The following is a 20163-nucleotide window of genomic DNA, read 5'->3' as shown; positions in this document are numbered from 1 at the left end:
GTGGTCTGTGATGGGATGTTGGTTGGGATGGGATCTGAGTTACTGCAGAGAATTCTTTCCTGAGTGCTGGCTGGTGAATCTTGCCCACATGCTCAGGGTTTATCTGATCGCCATATTTGGGGTCGGGAGGGAATTTTCGTCCGGGGTAGATTGGCAGAGGCCCTGGAGGTTTTTCGCCTTCCTCTGCAGCATGGGGAATGGGTCACTTGCTGGTGGATTCTCTGCAGCTTGAGGTCTTCAAACCACAATTTGAAGACTTCAATAACTTGGACATAGGTTAGGGGTTTGTTATAGAAGTAGATGGGTAGGGTTCTGTGGCTGCTTTGTGCAGGAGGTCAGACTAGATGATCACATTGGTCCCTTCTGATCCTAAAGTCTATGAGTCTATGAGTCTAAATAATTCTTGTAGATATAGACATAGGCCAATTCCCTAGAAAAAAAATGGAGGATTAGTGCATTTCCAGCACTTTGTTTATGCTGAAACAAATGTCACGTTGTATGTATGTCTGATGTAGGTAGACAGTTCCTTTTAGAAAATGTCCCAGACCAAACCCCAAATTTTGGAAGTTCAGGTCCAGATTAGACAGCCTAAATCCATCTTTAGGTTGAACTCTGTGTTTTGAGATGTGGGCCAATCAGTTGTTGCCAACACAGATGATTCCTTCACACACTTTGGTCTGATTCAGGTGCCTGGAGACAGCTAGCTTTCTAATACACTGGGATTCTGGCAGCATTTCCTTTAGTCACAAATTTACTTTGAGTTTCACCAAACAAGTGAAACAGGTAAATGGCAGCACCACTAACAACAGACCAGATCCTGGCCCCTGATAAGTGTGTTCGTGACACTCTGGTTGGTAATTCTCTTGGTAGAGAATAGAACTGTTCGGCATGGAGCTGGTGTAAGCAGGTGTATACCACTTCCTCCTGTCTCGAGTGTGTGAACAGAGCACCACCTGACTCCTTTTGATGCCAGGCTGTCTAATCACTCCTTAAATCCCAGGGTGACTGAACTAGCCTTAGCTGCCACCAGGACTGCAGGAGATGCTGGGACAACAGGAAGCTATATATGCTTTAGTGGCATCATCTTTATATGTTGCACTGAGTGGAGCTCAGCCAGATCTGAAGATTGGACCACTAACTCTGCTGATTTTGTATACAACCTTTCAACTAGGTAAGTGATGTTTATTAACCTGATAGCACAATACTGGTCAGAAGCAAGGACCATATGTATCTTACTAGTTATGTGCTTGTGGCCAAAGAATATGTGTACAAGAACCTTCTGCACAGTGTAATCACTGGAGTCATATATAGTTGGAATCTCCTGCTGGAGTTATTTCATCTGATTTCCTTCTTAGACCTAGGTAGGATTTTTTTTGTCCTTGGAGGAATAGGCTAGAATACATCTGTTTGGGTGGTATAGCCAAACACTGTAGAAATATTGCATGTGTGCAGCCACAATCTTTTATTGTACAGACAGCGCTATTGTCTGGCTTTAATTTATTGTTCCCCTAAGCACTCCCATAACTTCCTTGAAGACTTCTCAGGTTTCCTGTCTGCCTTTGAGGTAATGTCAAGGCTGTCTAACTGTAGCATTTGACTGGATATGCAACTAGACTTCCCAAAGGGGGTTTTTGTTCTGTATCATTTAACCTTATTCTGAAAGGTAACCTTAACGTACGCTAAATTTCATATGCTGAATATTGATGGAGCGTGACACAGAACTACATACACTAATATATCATTAAGGATATTAATATATATTGTTTACTTTGAATCTCATGTTAAATCATTAATATTTGACTTCTTTTGGCTTTGCTGTTGGCCTTTCACTCTTCAGGGGTATGAGCGTAGTCCAGTGGTAAGAACCGGGAAGGACTGGACATGAGGACTCCTGGATTCTATTCTTAGTTCTCCTGCTGACTCCTGAACTTGCCAAAGTCATTTAACCGCTTGGTGGCTCAGTTTCCTCACTTTTACAAAACGCATAGTAATACCTATTTCCCTGTAATATACTGCTTTGAGAACCTTAAGTGAAAGGTATTCCTAAGTGTAAACAATGAATAATGTTACTAATTATTAGTATTATTAATTATGCTTAGTTACACCAGCTGAAGATCTGGTCCTATAGCTTTTTTTCCATCAACCTATATAATTGGACTTGAATCTTCTTCTACCTTGCCAAGAAAAAGAAGATTCATAGCCCAATTAAAGAGGTAGATGGGAAAAAAAAAGCAGATGTGTCAGATCTTCTGCTAGTGTAACTAAGAATAATTAATAATTAGAAATACCTTTCACTCATGGTTCTCAAAGCACTATATATATATATATATATATATATATATATATATATATATATATATATATATATATATATATATATATATAATATTGCAAATGCGATGAACAATGGTGACTAGACACCATTTCCCCTTGGTCTGCATCCTGTTATTTTTGGGAACAATAGCTGCATTTTTGATACATTGCCAGCCCTAAATCTGTGTTTGTCCTCATCCAATATTTTGCTCAAGTGGAAAGACAGTTCTAATTACTAGATAATTTAGTTTATTATATTTTTGTTTAGATCATGTTTGAAATGATAAACAGCAAATGGGGGCCTCATTTCTCTGTGGGGGGTGTCTGAGCAAACTCCCTCAGTCTAATTTCCAGTCCACTCAGACATCCTGGGTTCAAAAGTTCAATTCATGCTCAAACTTTTTTAGGTTTATGTCCTGCTTGTGAGGGATTTCCTAAAATATGTATAGAGAGAAATCCGTAGAAAGATAGAGTGAAACTGGAGGGGAGAGTTTGTGGGGAAAAAAATTAGTTGGGATTGGAGGAGAGAAAAATAGAATGGAAAAAAATGAACTATTTCCACTTCCACTTAGATTTTGAGGGTGGTTTGAGGGTGGTTCCTCCAACCTAAGGCCTGATTCTGCCAGTCTTACTCTGGACAGGATCCAAAGCCTCTTTCCATTCAATTTAGTGAGTTTTGTCTCAGGTCCTTTGTGTAGCACCTGACCCCCAAGTTTCCCCATTCATTTCAGTGGGACTTTTTCCAGAGCAAGGTCCTGCTTAGGGTGAGTGAGGGTGGCAGAACTGTGCTTGCTGGTGTCAGTGAAACTATTCGTGTAAGGCCTACTCACCATGAGTCATGATTGGAGAATAAGACCCACATTATAAAGTGCAGTTCTTTAAGCTAGAAAAACCCATTGGATATCTTTTGGAATTGACTCATCCTGGGTTCGGGGGTAGGGGGCATTCTATTATAGGAACAGAAGGATTCATGAATTCAAATTAATCAAAACCCGCCAAAATAGTTTGAGGTTCACAAAACCTCAGGCAAGGGTATATTACATTCCAGAGGTCCCTCATTCCTAAACGATGGGGCAGTGTCTGGCCTCCTCCCCTACACAGTGGGAATTGTAATCCCTCGGCAGAGGTGATGTGTGTGCAGAGGGGACATGTAGGGTCACGTGCTCCCCCAGATTTGCTGTTTGACTTGTATTGTGCATGCTGACACAGATTGAGCATGCTCAATAACACCACTGAAGCTGGCTGCGCTCACTCTGCCCCTCCACTATTGGCCGGCGTGGGCCGTCTCTGTCCCTCCGGAGCAGTGCAGCTCAACACAGCCCACAATGCAGGGCTAAGTCTAAGATATAATCTAGCCTGTAAAGTTTTACATAACATTTGAGTTAAATTTTCCATGTGTTCTCTTTTTCCTCTCCCTGCCAGTTCAAACTCTTTAAAACATCCCTTTGTTTTTATATGCAGTTATCTTTCCCCCAGCTGTTTCCCCTCCATGACCAGATCTCACAACCTTCCTACAGAGGTCTCGTTTTCCACATCTTTCATTGCTTCTGTGTGCAGCTCCTCTGAACTCCCTTACAATGTAATCTTACCACATTGGCAGCATTGCCAGGTTCTGTTGGGCCGTTTCCTGAGTGAAAGTATTAGTTTCTTGGGTGGTACCACTGGGAACATTCAAAAGCAAGACTGAGGCCATGACCTTTTCAGATATAGAGTAAGTGGCAAAATAACCACCAATCAACACGCATTCAAAGGGACCTATCTGAGTCTTTTTAGGCTGTCTTTGATCTGTGAGGAAATCTCTAGGGAATGATAAACTGGAAAGTCAGTGTCAATGTATAGGCTTAGCTATGATTACTAGGACATCATTAGTATGTTAAATCAAGCTTGTGTTGGGAGAGGTAAGCAATAGATGTTTAATAATTCTTTCTAGTTGGCTCTAAATGCAAACCGCTCCCCAATAATGACATCATCACAGAGCCAGATTCCCACTGGGGAGGTTGTAGGGACGGAATTGGAAGAAAAGAGGAACAAGAGAATCCATGAGAGCATTGCATTGCAATTAAGAACACAGTCAGTGCTTCCTCTAATTATATGGCACTGAGGTACCATGGCATTAGGCATCTTAGAGCAGGGGTGGGCAAACTACGACCCGGGGACCACATCTGGCCCTCCAGACATTTTAATCTGGCCCTTGAGCTTCCACCGTGGAGTGGGGTTGGGGGCTTGCCCTGTTCCACATGGTTCCCAGAAGCAGTGGCATGTCTCCCCTCTGGATCCTATGTGTAGGGGCAGCCAAGGGGCTCTGCACACTGTCTCTGCCCCAAGAGCCACCCCTGCAGCTCCCATTGGCTGGGAACCATGGCCAATTGGAACTGCAGAGGCAGTGTCTGTGGACAGGGCAGCGCACAGAGCCGTCTGGCTATTCCACCATGTAGGAGCTGGAGGGTGAACATGCTGCTGCTTCTGGGAGCTGCTTGAGGTAAGCACAGCCAAGAGCCTTCACCCCTGACCCCTTCTTGCACCCCAACTCCTTGTCCCAGCCCTGATCCCCCTCCTGCCCTCCAAACCCCTCGGTCCCAGCACAAAGCACCCTCCTGCACCCCCAACACCTCATCCCCAGCCCCACTCAGAACCCATACCCCAGCTGGAGCCCTCACCCCCTCCCATACTCCAGCCCCCAATTTTGTGAGCATTCATGGCCTGCCATACAATTTCCATACCCAGATGTGGCCCTCAGGCCAAAAGGTTTGCCAACCCCTGCCTTAGAGAAACCTTAACTATATGGATGTCTCATGTTAGGGTCTAAGAGTTGAATACGGCTGACTCAATAAAGCAGCATGTTCTCTAGTTCACAAACACAAGTTTATTACATTTTCATTGTGTTTACTTTCAAGCCTCCTTAAGACCAGGCTGGGTAACCACAAAGATGGAAAATGGATTAGGTCCTGGAAAAGGAAAAACAGACAACATGCCCTGGAATGTGCTCATCAGAGTTCAGCTAAAGTTGTAAAAACACCACCCAGAAAAAAGCCCTGATTGTAATTCAGTATTGATCTAGATTTAACACAGAAGGTGGATTAATGCTAATATTCATAGAGTGGAGGACTGAGAGTCAGAAGTCCTGGGTTCTGTTCTTGAATCTGTCACTGACTTGCTGTGTGACCTTGGGCAAAGCAGGCAACTTCTCAGTGAATTAGTTTCCACAGCTTTAAAAAGTGTATAATTAAGTGAGGATGGGTCAGATTAAACCCTGGTATAATTCTACTGACACCAGTGGAGTAACACCAGGGATGAATTAGGACAAACATATGGTCTTGAGTGGTAGACAAAGCATAAACAGCTGCCAGGTTCAGTAAAGAGTGTCCTTCCCAGGAGTAAACACAGAACAGTGAAGCTAAATTTTAGAACATCTTCAATCCCATTCAGAAACAACCTCTGCCAGCACTATCATCTCTCTGAAGGCTCAAACGGTGAAATCTTTTCCATAGTACATAAGAATGGCCATAGTGGGTCAGCCTAGTATGTCCATCCAGCCCAGTATCCTGTCTTCTGGAAGTGGCCAATGCCAGATGTTTTAGAAGGAATGAACAGAACAAGGCAGTTGTTGAGTGAACCTTGTCGTCGGGTCCCAGCTTCTGGCAGTTGGAGGTTTAGGGAAATCCAGAGTATAGGGTTGTGAATTGATATAACCAAAGATTTTTGTTGCCCAAAAAATTCTCTGCTATAGTCTTCTCTCCATCCAGAATCATAATCAGCCATTGCCTTCTTTATTCTGCAGAGAAACATAATAAAGAAGTTCATTTACCCTAAAACTGTGTTTTTTCCTTTCATTTTCCATTGGTTTATTTTCTCCTTCCACCTCCTACTTTCATTCTGATCTTTAATCTTTAAACCATTGCCTTATTTTTTTCCCCTACTTCCCGTTTTATCTGTCTTCACTTTTCCCCTACCCTTCCTCTGTGCCCCTTGTCTATCTCTGTGTCCCCAAGTCTACAGGTTTCCCTTCTGATAAACATTCATTTATTCCTGTCTCAGACCTTGTATTCTGCGCTCTCTCATTCTCTGCTGAAGTTACAGATGTCAAAGCCCTGTTAGATATGGGGTTCTCCAAATCCTTCACAGTGTGGACCACATTTTAATAGAGGGATTCTCTCATGGACACACCACTGCCCATTTGCGATTGTGCAGACCACCTCACCTCCTACTCACAATCATGTCACTAATTTGGCAACCATGGAGCCAGCACCATGTGACTAACCTGTTTTCCAGTGAGTGCTCCACAGACTACCAATATCCCATTGACTGCAGTGTGGGTCCATCTCCCTGTAAATACAGGATTGTTCCCTGCACATTTTCAAGAGTTTCCCTCTCTAGTTCTAAATGTCCTAAATAATGTCTTCCTTTGGGAGAATGTTCCACAGCCTAATAGAGCCCACTTCACTGATATTCAGTTTATTTTTCTTCTGTTTAAGTTTCATCCCCTAGTTACCATATACTTCCCTGTAGCACTATAAACAATCCCCCTCCTTTCTTATTTACGTCCTTCACATATTTGTGGTTGGTTATCATGTCACTTAGCCAGGCTGTCCATGTTTAGCTCTGTTAATCTTTCCTTATAAATCAGTCCTGCCAGCCTCCCCGTATGTGTGTTTTTTCTTTTCCCTGAATGTACTCCAATTAGTCAATGTCCTTCTGGTAATACCGTGCACAGAACCGAATGCAGAATCCTGGGTGTAGTCACCCCAGAATTCCTTTTCCTCTCCTCCATTTTCTTCCCTTCCTTCATTCCTTTCTTCTGTTCTTCTTAGCATCCCTTCCTCTATTATGGTATCATAGAAATGTAGTGCTGGAAGGGAACTTGAGAGGTTGTCTTGTCCAGCCGCTTGTGCTGATGCAGGACCAAGTATACTGAGACCATCCCAGAAAGGCTTGTCTAACCTGTCCTTAAAAATCTCCAATGAGAGGAGTCCATTTTCCCTTGGAAGCCCATTCCAATGCTTAACTATCCTTGTAGTTAGAAAGATTGTCCTACTATCTAACCTAAATCTCCCTTCCTGCAGATTAAGCCCATTACTTTTTGTCCTGCCTTTCAGTGAATATGGAGAACTATTGTTCAGTGTCCTCTTTATAGCAGCCCTTTAACATGTTTCAGGATTGCTACCATGTCTCTCCTCAGTTGTCTTTTCTCAAGACTTAACATGCCCAGTTTTTTAAAAACTTTCTTCACAGGTCAGATTTTTTTTTTAAACCTTATGTCATTTTTGTTGCCTTCCTGTGGACTCTGTCTGCACCTTTCTTAAAGTGTGGGGCCCAGAACTGGACACAGTACTCAAGCTGAGGCCTCACCAGAGCCAAGGACAGCAGGACAATTACCTCCCATGTCTTACATATGACATGCCTGATAATAAACCCCAGAATGATATTCGCTTTTTTTTTTTTTTGCAACTGCATCACATCGTTGACTCATACTCAATTTGTGATCCACTATACCCCTCGGATTCTTTTCACCAGTGCTGCTGCCTAGCCAATTATTCCCCATTTTGTAATTGTACATTTGAGTTTCCCTTCCTAACTGTAGTAATTTGCGCTGTCTTTTGTTGAATTTAATTTTGTTGATTTCAGACCGAGCCACACTCCTAATGTATTCATAGAACCTCGTTTTATCGCTGTTCATGTCCCTTGCTAGGTGTAACTAATTGTGTGCCGTCACCTTTCTGATTTTGTCCCTACATACTTGTGCTATTCTTTTGTATTCTTTTGTACTCCTCCTTAGCAATGTGTCCATGTTTCCACTTTCAGTAGGATACCTATTTCATTTCCAGGTCATTAAAGAGCTCCTGGTGGAGCCTTACTGGCCTCTCACTACGCTTCTTATCTTTTCTTCTCACAGACCTAGTTTTGCTGTTGTGCCTTTAATATTCTTTCTTTGAGACACTGCCAGCTCTCTTGAATTTCTTGGCTCCCCCCTCCCACTTCACTACAGCAGAAGGGCTGAAACTTGATAGACCAGAGGTTCTCAAACTTCATTGCACCATGACCCACTTCTGACAACAAAAATTACTACATGACCCCAGGAGAGGGGACTGAAGCCTGAGCCCACCCAAGCCGGGGGGGAGGGGAGAGTTAAGCTGGAGCCTGAGCCCCACCAACACGGGCTGAAGCCCTTGGGCTTGGGCTCTGGGCCCCAGCAAGTTTAACACCGGCCCTGGCAACCCCATTAAAAAGGGGTCATGATCCACTTTGGGGTTCCGACCCACAGTTTGAGAACCGCTGTGATAGACCTTCCCTTCCCTTGCCCTTGGCATGAGGGGCTGCCTGGCAAGTATCTCTGGCTCTCCAGCCCTACACTGTTGTAGGAGAAGTACATTATTTCTCTTCCTATGCCCACCGCCAGCTCTGAGTTCCCTGTTTGCTCCCCTGACCCCTCCAGCTTCAAATATTTCCTCCTGGTGCTTGGAGAGCTCTGACTGGTCCATCCCCAAGCACAGCCTGGTAAGAGCAGCGAAGGAGGAGCTGCCAGAACACCGCGGAAGAGGGGAATCTGAGGTGCATGGAGCTATGAAACTGTTAGAGCTCTTTTAAAGATGGGGGGAAGAATTGCAAACACTGCAATGTTTTTTTTCTTTTTTCCATCCTGAAATTTGAAAAGTTTCAACCTGCTTTATAGTTGGTCAAAAATATAGTGAGACACCCCACTCCTCCGACCCCCATGGTCAACAGTAGGGGGAGGGGAAATCGTTAACATTTCAACTAAATCCTTCCCATATATTTATCAAATTTCATCCAACTCTAGAAACTGTGATACTTTTCTTTGTTTACTAGGCTTTTCAATGTCTCAAAATTAGGCCTGTGTAGGGAGATGGAAGCCATTTTATTTTCAGCATTACTGCCGAATGAACAGAGAAGGTGCACACACTGCTCTCTCTTAAACTTACTCCTGTTTGTTCTTGTGGCATTTTTTCCCTCTTTGTCTAAATTGAGTGATTCTGACTGTAAATAGATGGTTGTTCTTTGAGTATGGGGAAATATTTAACAAGCTCCATCTTGAAGAGAGATATGTTACTTCCCCTCCCCACCCTTTATCCTAACCCTCTTTATTTTGTGTATTACGATGAATCTTGTGTGTTGATATATTTGTTGGCTTTTGGAAAAAAAGAATAAAAATAATATATAAAAAACATGCTCCAACAGAGAGTGCAATACATGGTCATATGGGCATCACTACAGAAGTACACTGGTATCTTTGCCGTTCATCAGCGTTCCATGCGCGCTTGATAAATTAGAGGAATATCAGGTTTTCTAAAGAGAGGTATCACTGCAAAGGATCTAGAAATCTGGTCTCTTTCAATTTTGGGGTGCTTAATCTGAGACACTTTAAAGAGGCGTGCTTTTAGGAGAATGGGCATTCAGCACTTTCTTAAAAACAGGCCTCTCTAATGTGTCTCAGGTTGGGTACCCCAAACTGAGGCACTCCAGATCACTAGTTACTTTTGAAAACCTTAACCAAATTTATTTGATGCAAGTAGGAATAGTAAAAAAAAAAAACAAAAAAAAAAAAAACAGGGAGGAGACAGGCTCTGTCATGGTACCAAAAAGTTATAATTGTCATAAGGAAATAACTTAGCACAAGATGTTGGAATGATCGGACAAAGGCAAAACAAAGCTAATTCTAAACTGGTGTATTTATTATACTCTGTCTTTGTGTACAAACAGAACTGGTGATGGCTTATGGAAAATAAAAAATCTAGCCAAGGATTTCTTCGAAATTCAAACTGTAAATGTTTCTCTGATACATGGGAATAAAGTGGGATTTTTTTTCAACCTAGTAAAATACTGAATGTTCACACAATAGATGGATGCAAGAAAAGAATCCTCTGAGATGTTGGAGTTTTGGGTGATGTAATTTGTTTTTTAAAATAATACAGAATTGCCAGCGTTGGGCTGGCCATGATCTCTGCAGAGGGCTGTGTCACAGGTGAGTCTTCTTTTAGAACAAAGAATTTTTGATGTCCCTTGTTGTGCTTCTCCTTATAGTTGCCTCAGATCAGAACTGCTGGTCTTTTCTACATGAGAAATAACTTATTGTGGAAAGAGGGTGAAATTCACCCCTGTGCAGAGGCCAGGATAAGGCCAATGTACTAGCTAAGGCCTATTTAAGCCCTCTGTAACTGTATGCTACATGTCCCCCTCATTGTCTGATCCACAGAGGATATGACTGCGACAACTACCAGCTATTGGAGTTACTCCTTTAGCTCCAGCTGCGGAGACTCATGTTCCTAAATTTGTAAAAAGCAACAGAGAGTCCCATGGCACCTTCTAGACTAACAGAAGTATTGGAGTATGAGCTTTCGTGGGTGAATACCCACTTGCTCAGATGCACGTGGTGGAAATTTCCAGAGGCAGGTATAAATATGTTAGTTTCTCCTTCCTTGGTGCTCACACCTCAAGTGCTAGAAGAGGGCCTCATCCTCCCTGATTGAACTAACCTCATTATTTCTAGCCTGATTCTTGCCTGCATATTTATAGCTGCCTCTGGAAATTTCCACCACATGTGTCTGATGAAGTGGGTATTCAGCCACGAAAGTTTATGCTGCAATACTTCCGTTAATCTATAAAGTGCCACAGGACTCTTTGTCACTTTTTACAGATCCAGAATAACATGGCTACCCCTCTGGTTCTTAAATTTGGAGATCCTGGGTTCAATCCCCATTGATGACCAAGATGAGTCATTACTGCTTGACCTGTTGGGGTGGGGACCCCCTGTACAGGGCTCGTATGTTGCTTCCCTTGCTGTGCAGCAGTGCTGCTCCATTCCAGTTTGGCTCCACTGTGGGGAAGGTGTTCCTGAGACTAACCAGAGGAACCACTGCACGTATGGTGTGTGAGTGCAGTTGTACTAGAACATTTTGGAACAGCGTCTAGTGTTCAGAGTTCCATAGAGAGAGCTGTACAGAGGAAGTTGTTTGCAGGGCACAACAGAAATTTGTATTGGTCATACAAAACCCAGGGGCCTCTGCTACATGTTCTTCATTGCCATCTACTGGCACTTCATCATAAACCATTGACATATATGCAGCTATAGAGCACTCTTGGAATATTAAACAGTAACCCTAGGAGGTGTTAATGTAACACCGACAGACCTCGGTCATCAGGCGGGATCGAACCTGGGATTTCTGGAGCTAAATTCATGAGCCTCTACTGCATGAACTAAAAGCCACATGGCTCTTAGTTAAGGTTGTAGAGCAAACTCATTAATCTCTCTCTGAGTGGTCTCGGTGCCACTAGATGGGACAGAGCACCATTTATGGGTTACATAAATTCAAGGTCACAGTAGTGGCAGCTCTCATACTGCCTAATCATTCTTCTGGCAGCGGGGCGCTGAATGGGAGAGGTTGAATAGCAGGACAGCAATGGCTCTGCAGCATGTAGAAACCTTTCTCCAAGTACAGCCTAGGCTGGAGCTCTTGCAGCTAGGGAAAGAGGCAGCATAGCTGGCCAGAGCAGGGTAAGGGATGAAGAATGGTTGCCTTTTATGGCACTGTGTCCTTCCAGCACTATTAGTGGATAATGTAGAATAAGATCATCCTCACTCTGTCATTTTCCGCAGCTTTCTGTCTCAAAGTCCCTCTATTAATTTCTCCTTTTCCCCATCTATCCCTCACATTCCCCATCCCTCATAGCATAGTAGGATCTGCCAGAAGGATCCTGTGCTGTTTCCCAATTGCTCATAATGCTGGTAGGGAACCTAGGAGAATACTTGCTACTTATTAAACCTGGGGCTTATTCCGAAAGGAATATGGTCCTGCTCCCTTTGAAGCCAATGGGAGTGTAATTAGGCCACAGTTATTTAATAATACTTAGAACTTTCTTTTATTCTTTTGTGCAGCTGAAGAAAAACACAGGGTTAAAATGTTGATTAAATGGGATTGGTTGTGTCAGAAGGTTATTAACTGAAGGAACGAGTGATGATGGCCAAGCTCCTTAAGAAACCTATCTCATTCAAAGCCAAATGCACACATTCACGGTGTAGCTAAATTAGCCACCAGTCTCAATGGACTGCACAGCCTGCTTTCACTCTGAACGCAAGTCTTACCAAACAGTGTTAGGCTCAAGACTGGTTGTACAGATATTCTCACTGAAGAGTAAGAGCCTGATCCAAAGCCATATAGGAGATGTTCTGGTGACTTCAGTGGGCATACAAATCAGGCCCAAAGTCTGGTAACTTTCAGGCCAAATGAATTTTACGAGCCCAGTTTATAGTGGTGCTTAATTTTTACTTTATAATGGAAGCTGAAGTTGAAAACCTTAATTATGACACAGCTACCTCTGCTCTAGAATAAACATAAAAGATTAAGTTTCAATCTAACTATCAAAAATGAATAGGAAGACATGAACTTTTGTCTCTGGAGTATTACAAAATGTTGCTTTAATATATTCACATTTCTAAATATTTTACAGAGCCCGAAGATGATTCTGTTGTACAAATCCTACAACACTGTTTCTTACAGAATTACTTTTAAAAACAGAATGATACAACTATTTGTAGTGTGTTACTTTTGACATTCAGTGGCTGGGAAAAAATGAGGCATGTTGGGAGCAGAACAACACTTTAAATCTGAATTTCCTTACTGGGGTAGATTTCAGTTAGCTCTCCAGTGCTATTTGAGCATTTGATCCTTATATGCTATAATGCACAACAGTTTGCACTGACATATGTGTGGTGTCTTGGGGCTTGATCCAACTCCTATAGAAGTCAATTGAAAGATTCTCCTTGACTTCACTAGGAGTTGGTCAGACTTTTGGTTCATAGGTATTTCTTCAAATGGGGATGAATTTGATATTCTAGTATAGTATATGAAATATTTCTGTTTTTCCTTTTATATACTTCATGTATAAACATAATGGGCTGGCCAGATTACTCCCATTGCAAACTCAGGACCTAATTCTTTCTTCATGATCCTATACTTCTTTGGGGGAGTCAACAGGGCTTGTGAACAAGGATCTGAGATGTGGTACATTCTTCTACATTTAGGCTTTGTCTATACTACTCAGCTTTTAGTGACACGGCCGTGTCGCTAGAAGCCGGGCAGCGTAGCCGCTGTTTGTTGGCTCATTGCCGACAAAATACTTCCAGTCCCAATGAGCGGCGTTGGCACTGTCGGCAGGAGAGCGCTTCTGACGACAAAGCGCTGTTCACACTGGCACTTTCTGCAGCAAAACTTTTGTCTTTTGGGAGGAGGGGTTAACACCTCTGAATGACAAAAGGTTTGCTGTGCAATTGCCAGTGTAGACATAGCCCCAGGCTATGTATGTCTACACTAGAGAGTTTACAGTGGCACAGCTGTACTGATGCAGCTGTGCCACTGCAAGTTCTCCCATGTAGCTGCTCTATGCGGATGGGAGAGAGCTCTCCTGTCAATATAATTAAACCATCCCCAATGACTGGTGGTAGCTGTGCTGGTGGGAGAAGCTCTCCCACCAACATGTCACTGTGCACACTACCATGTATGCTGGAGTAACTTATGTCTCTCACAGGAGTGTTTTTTTTTCCCCACACCCCTAAGCGATAGACGTTTTGCTGACAAGTGGTAGTGTAGACATGGCCTTAGAAAAACTCTTCTGCTCTCTACCCTCCTGTCTCATGGACACAGGTGTAAATCAGGTGTTAGTGACCTCAGCCATAGTGTAAATCTGGTGTGAGATCAGAATCAGGCCTTCAGAATCGAACAGTTTCAAAAGTGCCAGTGTTGGCCTAAAAAGGAGCAGAGCAGATTTAAGTCAATAGTAAAACTTCTGTTGATTTTCATGGGAGCTGGGTTAGGCTAATGCTGCAGGCCTTTGTAAATCCCACCTTTGATTTACATTAGGGATATTTGGATTTTCTTCTGTTCTTCAGAGGAAGATGCCCGACTCAAGCTACAATGTAGGGTACATGTGAAGATGGACTTCTAGGATTCAGGCACTAGTATTAAACATGTTACATGACTAGGAAATTCTGCCTTGTTGATTAGGGAGTTTTTGCCCTGGATTCAGAAGAACATAAACACAGTCATATTGGGTCAGACCAAAGGTCCATCTAGCCCAGTATCCTGTCTTCTGACAGTGGCCAATGCCAGGTGCGGCAGAGGGAATGAACAGAACAGGTAATCATCAAGTGATCCACCCCGTCACCCATTCCCAGCTTCTGGCAAACAGAGGCTAGGGACACCCTCCCTGCCCATCCTGGCTAATAGCCATGAACGGACCTATCCTCCATGAATGTATTTAGTTCTTTTTTTAACCCTATTATAGTCTTGGTCTTTACAACATAGTCTAGCAAGACGTTCCACAGGCTGACTGTGTGTTGTGTGAAAAAAATACTTCCTTTTGTTTGTTTTAAACTTGCTACCTATTAATTTCATTTGGTGACCCCTAGTTCTTATATCTTGTGTTGTGAGAAGGAGTAAATAACACTTCCTTATTTACTTTCTCTGCACTTTGCTTTGGTGCTTTGTGTAAGATAACAGCATTACTTGTTTTTTTCAACCTTTTAAGTATTTTTGTTTGTTTGTTTTGTTAAAGTAAGCCGTTGCCTTTTGTTTGGATTTTTCCAATTTAGCAGTGGACCTGATTTAAACGATTTTGCAGATTTTGCAGGTACACATTTATTTTGTTTTTTTTTTTTAATTGAGTGCCACTAGTGTGCCAAATTAAATGTTTTGGTAGTTGCATGTTTTGGCCTGTCATTACCTTAAAGGATGTTTTATTAGTAGACATAGCCTACTAGAATTGGAGGCATGAGAATATTCCAGTTATGCCTATTGGCATTAACCAGTTTTTTGAAACATTACTTTTAGAGTTTGATTGGTTTGTTTCACCATCCTAGATGACTGTGGTTTGTATGGCATGTGTAGTTTTTGCAGGACTTTCATTAATTTAAAGCAGTTCATAAAGAACTGTCCAGTAAAATGTGATTCCCATTGAGAGAAGACTTGCTTTACTAGGACCCTCGCTGTGGCTTTTGCAGTATTGGCCTGTAGAGGAAATGCCTTTACCCACTTTGAAAAAGGATTTACAACCACCAAGAGGTATTGGTTGCCTTTCTGAGTCCTTGGCAAAGGACCTATGAAGTTAATTGGCAAAGCCATCCATGGACCTTTATACACCTGAGATTTAAAAAAAAAATTCCATCTAGGACAATTAGTGGAGGATAATTATTTTATTTTATACTTTTTTTAATATACTTCATGCATTGAGATCTAACCGTATGCAGTGTGTGTTAAATTGCTGTTTCTAAACAAATAAACATTTAGGTCTAATATTTACTGGTTGAAATTCATTCTCTAAGGGAGATTTTTTTTAAATAACGTGTTTGGCAAAGAAATGAATTTCTTCACATTAAAACCAGATAAATATATATTGCACACTGTGGAGACATTCCTCCTCTCTGAGCTGAACTGTGTTACTCAGTGCAAATGTCTACCGCATATTGTCATATAGGCATAATACACCGAGCTTCATGTGCGTAATCATGTCTCCCAGTAGTAGCTAGTCCCGTTGAATGTAACAGCCTGCTACTAACTAACTGAGATCTCCTTTAACACAAGCGTTGGACACCTGTGGTTCTGGTACTGAAGATCCTTGGTTTGATCCTCACAAACAACCATATTGCTTAGGCAGCTGTCATGAGCTCCATAGATCTGTGTGAAGTTACTGTTTTTGAGATCACAAGTCTAATCCTGTTCACATTGGAATGAGTGGGAGATTTGCAATTGACCTCAAAGGGAGAAGGGTCAGACTTTGTTTTTCACTGGTCCTGGGTCATGTGCGTTCTCTTCCCTTGAGTTTAGCTTTAAGAGTTGAACTGCCTCAAACCGGTTATGACAAAGCAAAACCCAAAATCAAAGAGATGGGTTTCACTGAAGCATGTGGGTTTGGGAAGTTTTGCAAAGGTTCATGAGGAGTCATCCTGCCTGTCAGCTGTGATGAGATCCCCAAGTGTTGGTACACAAATGACCATTAAATCATGATACGCAGCCTTGGCATGGGGAGTGAGGGGATTCTCCCTATCCAGAGGCACCAAAAAGCTGGCTTAGCCTTTCAGTGAAAAGTCTGTAGTGCCCAAAAGAGTTTTGGCTGGTTTAAGTTCCACAAACCCTAAACTAGCAGTTTTACGTGATTCTCAGCTTCCGATGAGCAAGGTTTCACAGTTCTGCATGAGCATGGAACACGTGCAAAATATGACAAATTCTCTTCTCGGTTATTTTGTGGCTGCAACCCCCAACCAATGATGCTGGTACAACTGAGAGCAGATTAAAAGATGGCCTAAAATCCACAGTTAAATCAAAGCCAAGAATTTGACCCTTCATTTCTACATGTTTTCGGTGTAGCACCTGATTCTATTTCTCGTTAAGTTAGTGTGTGTGCTATGCTTTAAATTGCTGGCTAAACTTTTGTCTGCGGAAGCAACAAAATGAACCCAGTCCAATGATGATCACTGATAAAATTAATGCAACTGTTAGTATAATAAGCAAGTTAATTTTCTTTAGATCCTCTTTTTCACAGACTTCTGGTCTTATGTTGCTAATATAAATTTCTTCTTGGTACCCAAAGCTCTTGGAATACTGGCATGTTATCTGCTCTACACCAGGGATCGCTACATTTTTATTCTGAATCATAGATGAGAGCCAGACATTTCCACAGCAGCTGAGTGGGTTCCCAGCAAGATATAAGTATTTAAGAGAGTTTTCTAATGCTAAAATGTTACTGCTCTGTAGATTACTAAAACTGTTTTTCTGTAGATCCAGAATTTCCAACAAAGCATCACTACCCCACTTGGGTAACCAGCTCAGCTGATTTTCAGACAGGTTTAAATGTTTAAGGTGATGAAAACGAGGCAGGTCAATATTTAAAACTGTCATGCCATTGCCATGTAAATTCAAATACTCAAGAGATGTCTCAAGTCCTGATAATGCTTTAGCCTCTATTTTCAGTCCTTGGTTCATGGAGAGCTCCAGGAGAATTAGTGAGGTCTTGTAAAAAGCATACATTGGTAAGTTCTTCAACATGTTGTCAGCCAGGTATAAGTACCTAAGAGCAGGGAAGTCAACAAATGATACACAACCATTCTCCTCGCCAGTAAGCCTTTGTTTAGCTAATCCTGAATACATGCTGCAAAAGCTAATATTATTACTCTGGAGATTAAGCAATTTGATGCTGGGAAGGCTCACAAAGATATCAAATTGCAGGGCCTGGAGATGATTGTTTTGAATGTAGAGCTCCTGTAAATTAGTCAATGTGCTGGCATCTAGTAAGAGATTCTGCAAAGCATTGAAGCTTAAATCAAGGATGGCTAGTGAGATCAATGCACTGTCATAATTCACTGCAAACGTCTGGAGGCAATTTTTACTGAGATTAAGAAACTGAAGCGAGGACATTGACTCAAAGAACTCATTTGGGATGGACTTGATCTCATTATAACTTAAGTCTAAATATAAAAGCTGGGATAGATACAGAGAACTTGTGTTTGTATTTTGCTTCGGATCCAGAAGATGAAAAGGAGCTTCCAGCCAGTCTCTTTCTATATAGTTCACCTCGTCGTGAGCAGAGTCAGCAGTAAACTGCATTAAATTCTTAGATAAATTCAGATACGTCAGCTTGTTCACTTGGGGGAAAACTGGGAGGCGCAGTAGCTTGTTCTCACTAAGATCCAGCCACCTCAGGTTATACTCTTCCTTTGACTCCGTGGCATGAAAAGTCTCAATGCTGTTCCTACTGAGGTCAAGTATCTGGAGTTGTCTGAGGCTGAAATCTGAGATGCAAGTGATCGAGTTCATGGAGAGATTGAGCTTGGTGAGATGCACCAGAGTTTCAAAGGCACCTTCTTCTATTTCCATGATGATATTACTGTGGAGGTCAACCTCAACAAGAGCTGGAGACCCCTGAAACATCCTGTGCGATATCACGGTAATGCTGTTTTCTGCCAAGGAAAGATACTGAAGTGATGGTGCTTTGTGTATAAAATATTCAGCCATTCCATTGTAAAGTCTGTTGTGGGACAAGTCCAATGTTCTGATCTCTGGTAAAAGTCCAACTCCTGGTGTCCTGTGCTGAGCCAACTCATCTAACTGGTTATTGGCTAAAATGACCTCCACCAGGCTTGTCATGTATGTGAAGACTCCGGGCTCAATGAAGCTTATTTGGTTGGATCTTAAATCCAAATGCTGGAGCGAGGTGTAAAATGTCAGTGGCTTCTCAGAGATATTTTTAATCTGGTTTCCAGACAAATCTATTTTATTTATGTTTGGATGGAGCTCTGGAGGGATTTGATGAAGCTCTTTGCCATGACAAAATGCCTTCATCTTTACCTGCAGAAAAGAAAGAGAACAGGGAGTCCTGGTTACCACCGATGGGATGCTCAATGGCTTTTCATCGAGTATAAAGACAACATAATATTCAGAATCTGATTATATTCTTTTTCTTGGAGATTGGTCGTACTATGCTGTTCTCTATTCAGGCGACCAGAAGCCTGAATTTCTTCACAATGTAGGGTGGGTTTTCATTTCATTTCAATGGAGATACTCCTGCCTTATACTGCAATAGGAGTTCCCATGTAGGGCATTATACTGGTATAAGTACAGCAGTATCATTGTATCGGTATAATTATGTCAATAAATTCCCCCACATAAATTAGCCCTAAGAGAGAAGAGAATTGGGTCCTTTGATTTTCGAGATCTGGCATCATAAAAATTCAAGCTGGAGAAGCTCCATTAGATCATCTAGCCCATCATAAAGAATCTATGATTCTATGATCCTCTTACCAGCACAGGATTAGTCCACTTTGTACCTTTCATCCAGTCTAGTTTTAAAAGTCCTGAGTGATGGGTCCAATAACTTCCCTTGAGACTATTCCATTGCCTATTAGACCTTGCACTCAAACACTTTTTCCTGATATTTATTTAACCTAAACTGCCCTGGCATAACTTCATCCCTACTCCATTGTACCTCATAATAAACTAGATTCTGCCACTTTGCCTTAAATTAATAAGTATTATTAATAATTAAAGTATAAAATAAGTATTAATATCTATTACAAATAATTAAATTAATAATACTCCATAATTAGCTCCATTGACTTCCGTGGGATTACTCAAAGTAAGGTACTACTCATTGAGAGGAAGTATATTGGAATCCAGCCCTAAGTAAACAATCCCTCTTCTTGTTTTTTATACCCTTCAAATATTTGCAGACTGTGATCACATCTCCCCATAACCAGTGTTTAGCTAAGCAATCCATCTTTCAATCAGCGTCTCCGCTCCCAAAACATTCCTACAGCTCACCTGGAACTCCCTCCAGCTTCTCCAGACCTCTGTCCATCTATGTTTATACTTTCTCCAAGGCAACAGTTTCTTTCTTTTGGCCCGGCGAGCAGCGCTGTGCGCACTGTTCCAGGTGTAACAGAAGGAATGCAGCAGGGAAATGGCACGGGGTGGGGGATTCACACATGCTGCAGCTCTCACTGGTACAGCTCAGGGTGAAACTGTGATGCATAAAGGGTGTGGCCTTTTAAGGGATGCTTTAACGCAGCTGGTAAATTAATACCCATACATCAAAGTCAATTTCTTCTCTTGGATGTGTCGGTCTGAATGCAGCTGATAGGGAGCTTCAAGTATGCATCCAAATTATGAGCCATAGTTTGCAAGGAATTGTGGGAGCATTGGGCTAAAAGGCCTGGTGTAAGGCACACAGATTGCGCTGTTAAAATTAACATCCAGCAGCAAGATTAGAGCAGAGTCCAAAATGCTTAGTAAGCATCTAGCTATCCGAATAGGTATCTATCTATTCATGTAGGCCACGGGATCCTCTGGGTCA

General features: G+C 42.1%; 1 protein-coding gene across 4 annotated transcripts in view; it reads right to left on the bottom strand.

The window, feature by feature from the left end:
- The window catches only part of LRRC32 (leucine rich repeat containing 32), a 360881-nt gene that overhangs the window by 327160 nt on the left and 13558 nt on the right, over window positions 1-20163 (bottom strand). For 2 of the 4 annotated variants that reach the window (XM_050930452.1, XM_050930463.1), the window contains exon 3: window positions 12723-18659. In XM_050930452.1, the coding sequence (XP_050786409.1) occupies window positions 16719-18659 (1941 nt within the window). In that variant the 3' untranslated portion in view covers window positions 12723-16718. Of the gene's footprint in view, window positions 1-12722; window positions 18660-20163 lie in introns of those variants that run through there. The other 2 variants (XR_007770558.1, XR_007770557.1) reach the window with 2 other exon arrangements.

The sequence above is a fragment of the Gopherus flavomarginatus genome, chromosome 1 (genome assembly GCF_025201925.1).
Source record: "Gopherus flavomarginatus isolate rGopFla2 chromosome 1, rGopFla2.mat.asm, whole genome shotgun sequence".
Classification (NCBI taxonomy): domain Eukaryota; kingdom Metazoa; phylum Chordata; order Testudines; family Testudinidae; genus Gopherus; species Gopherus flavomarginatus.
This window is presented reverse-complemented; position numbering and strand designations above follow the sequence as displayed.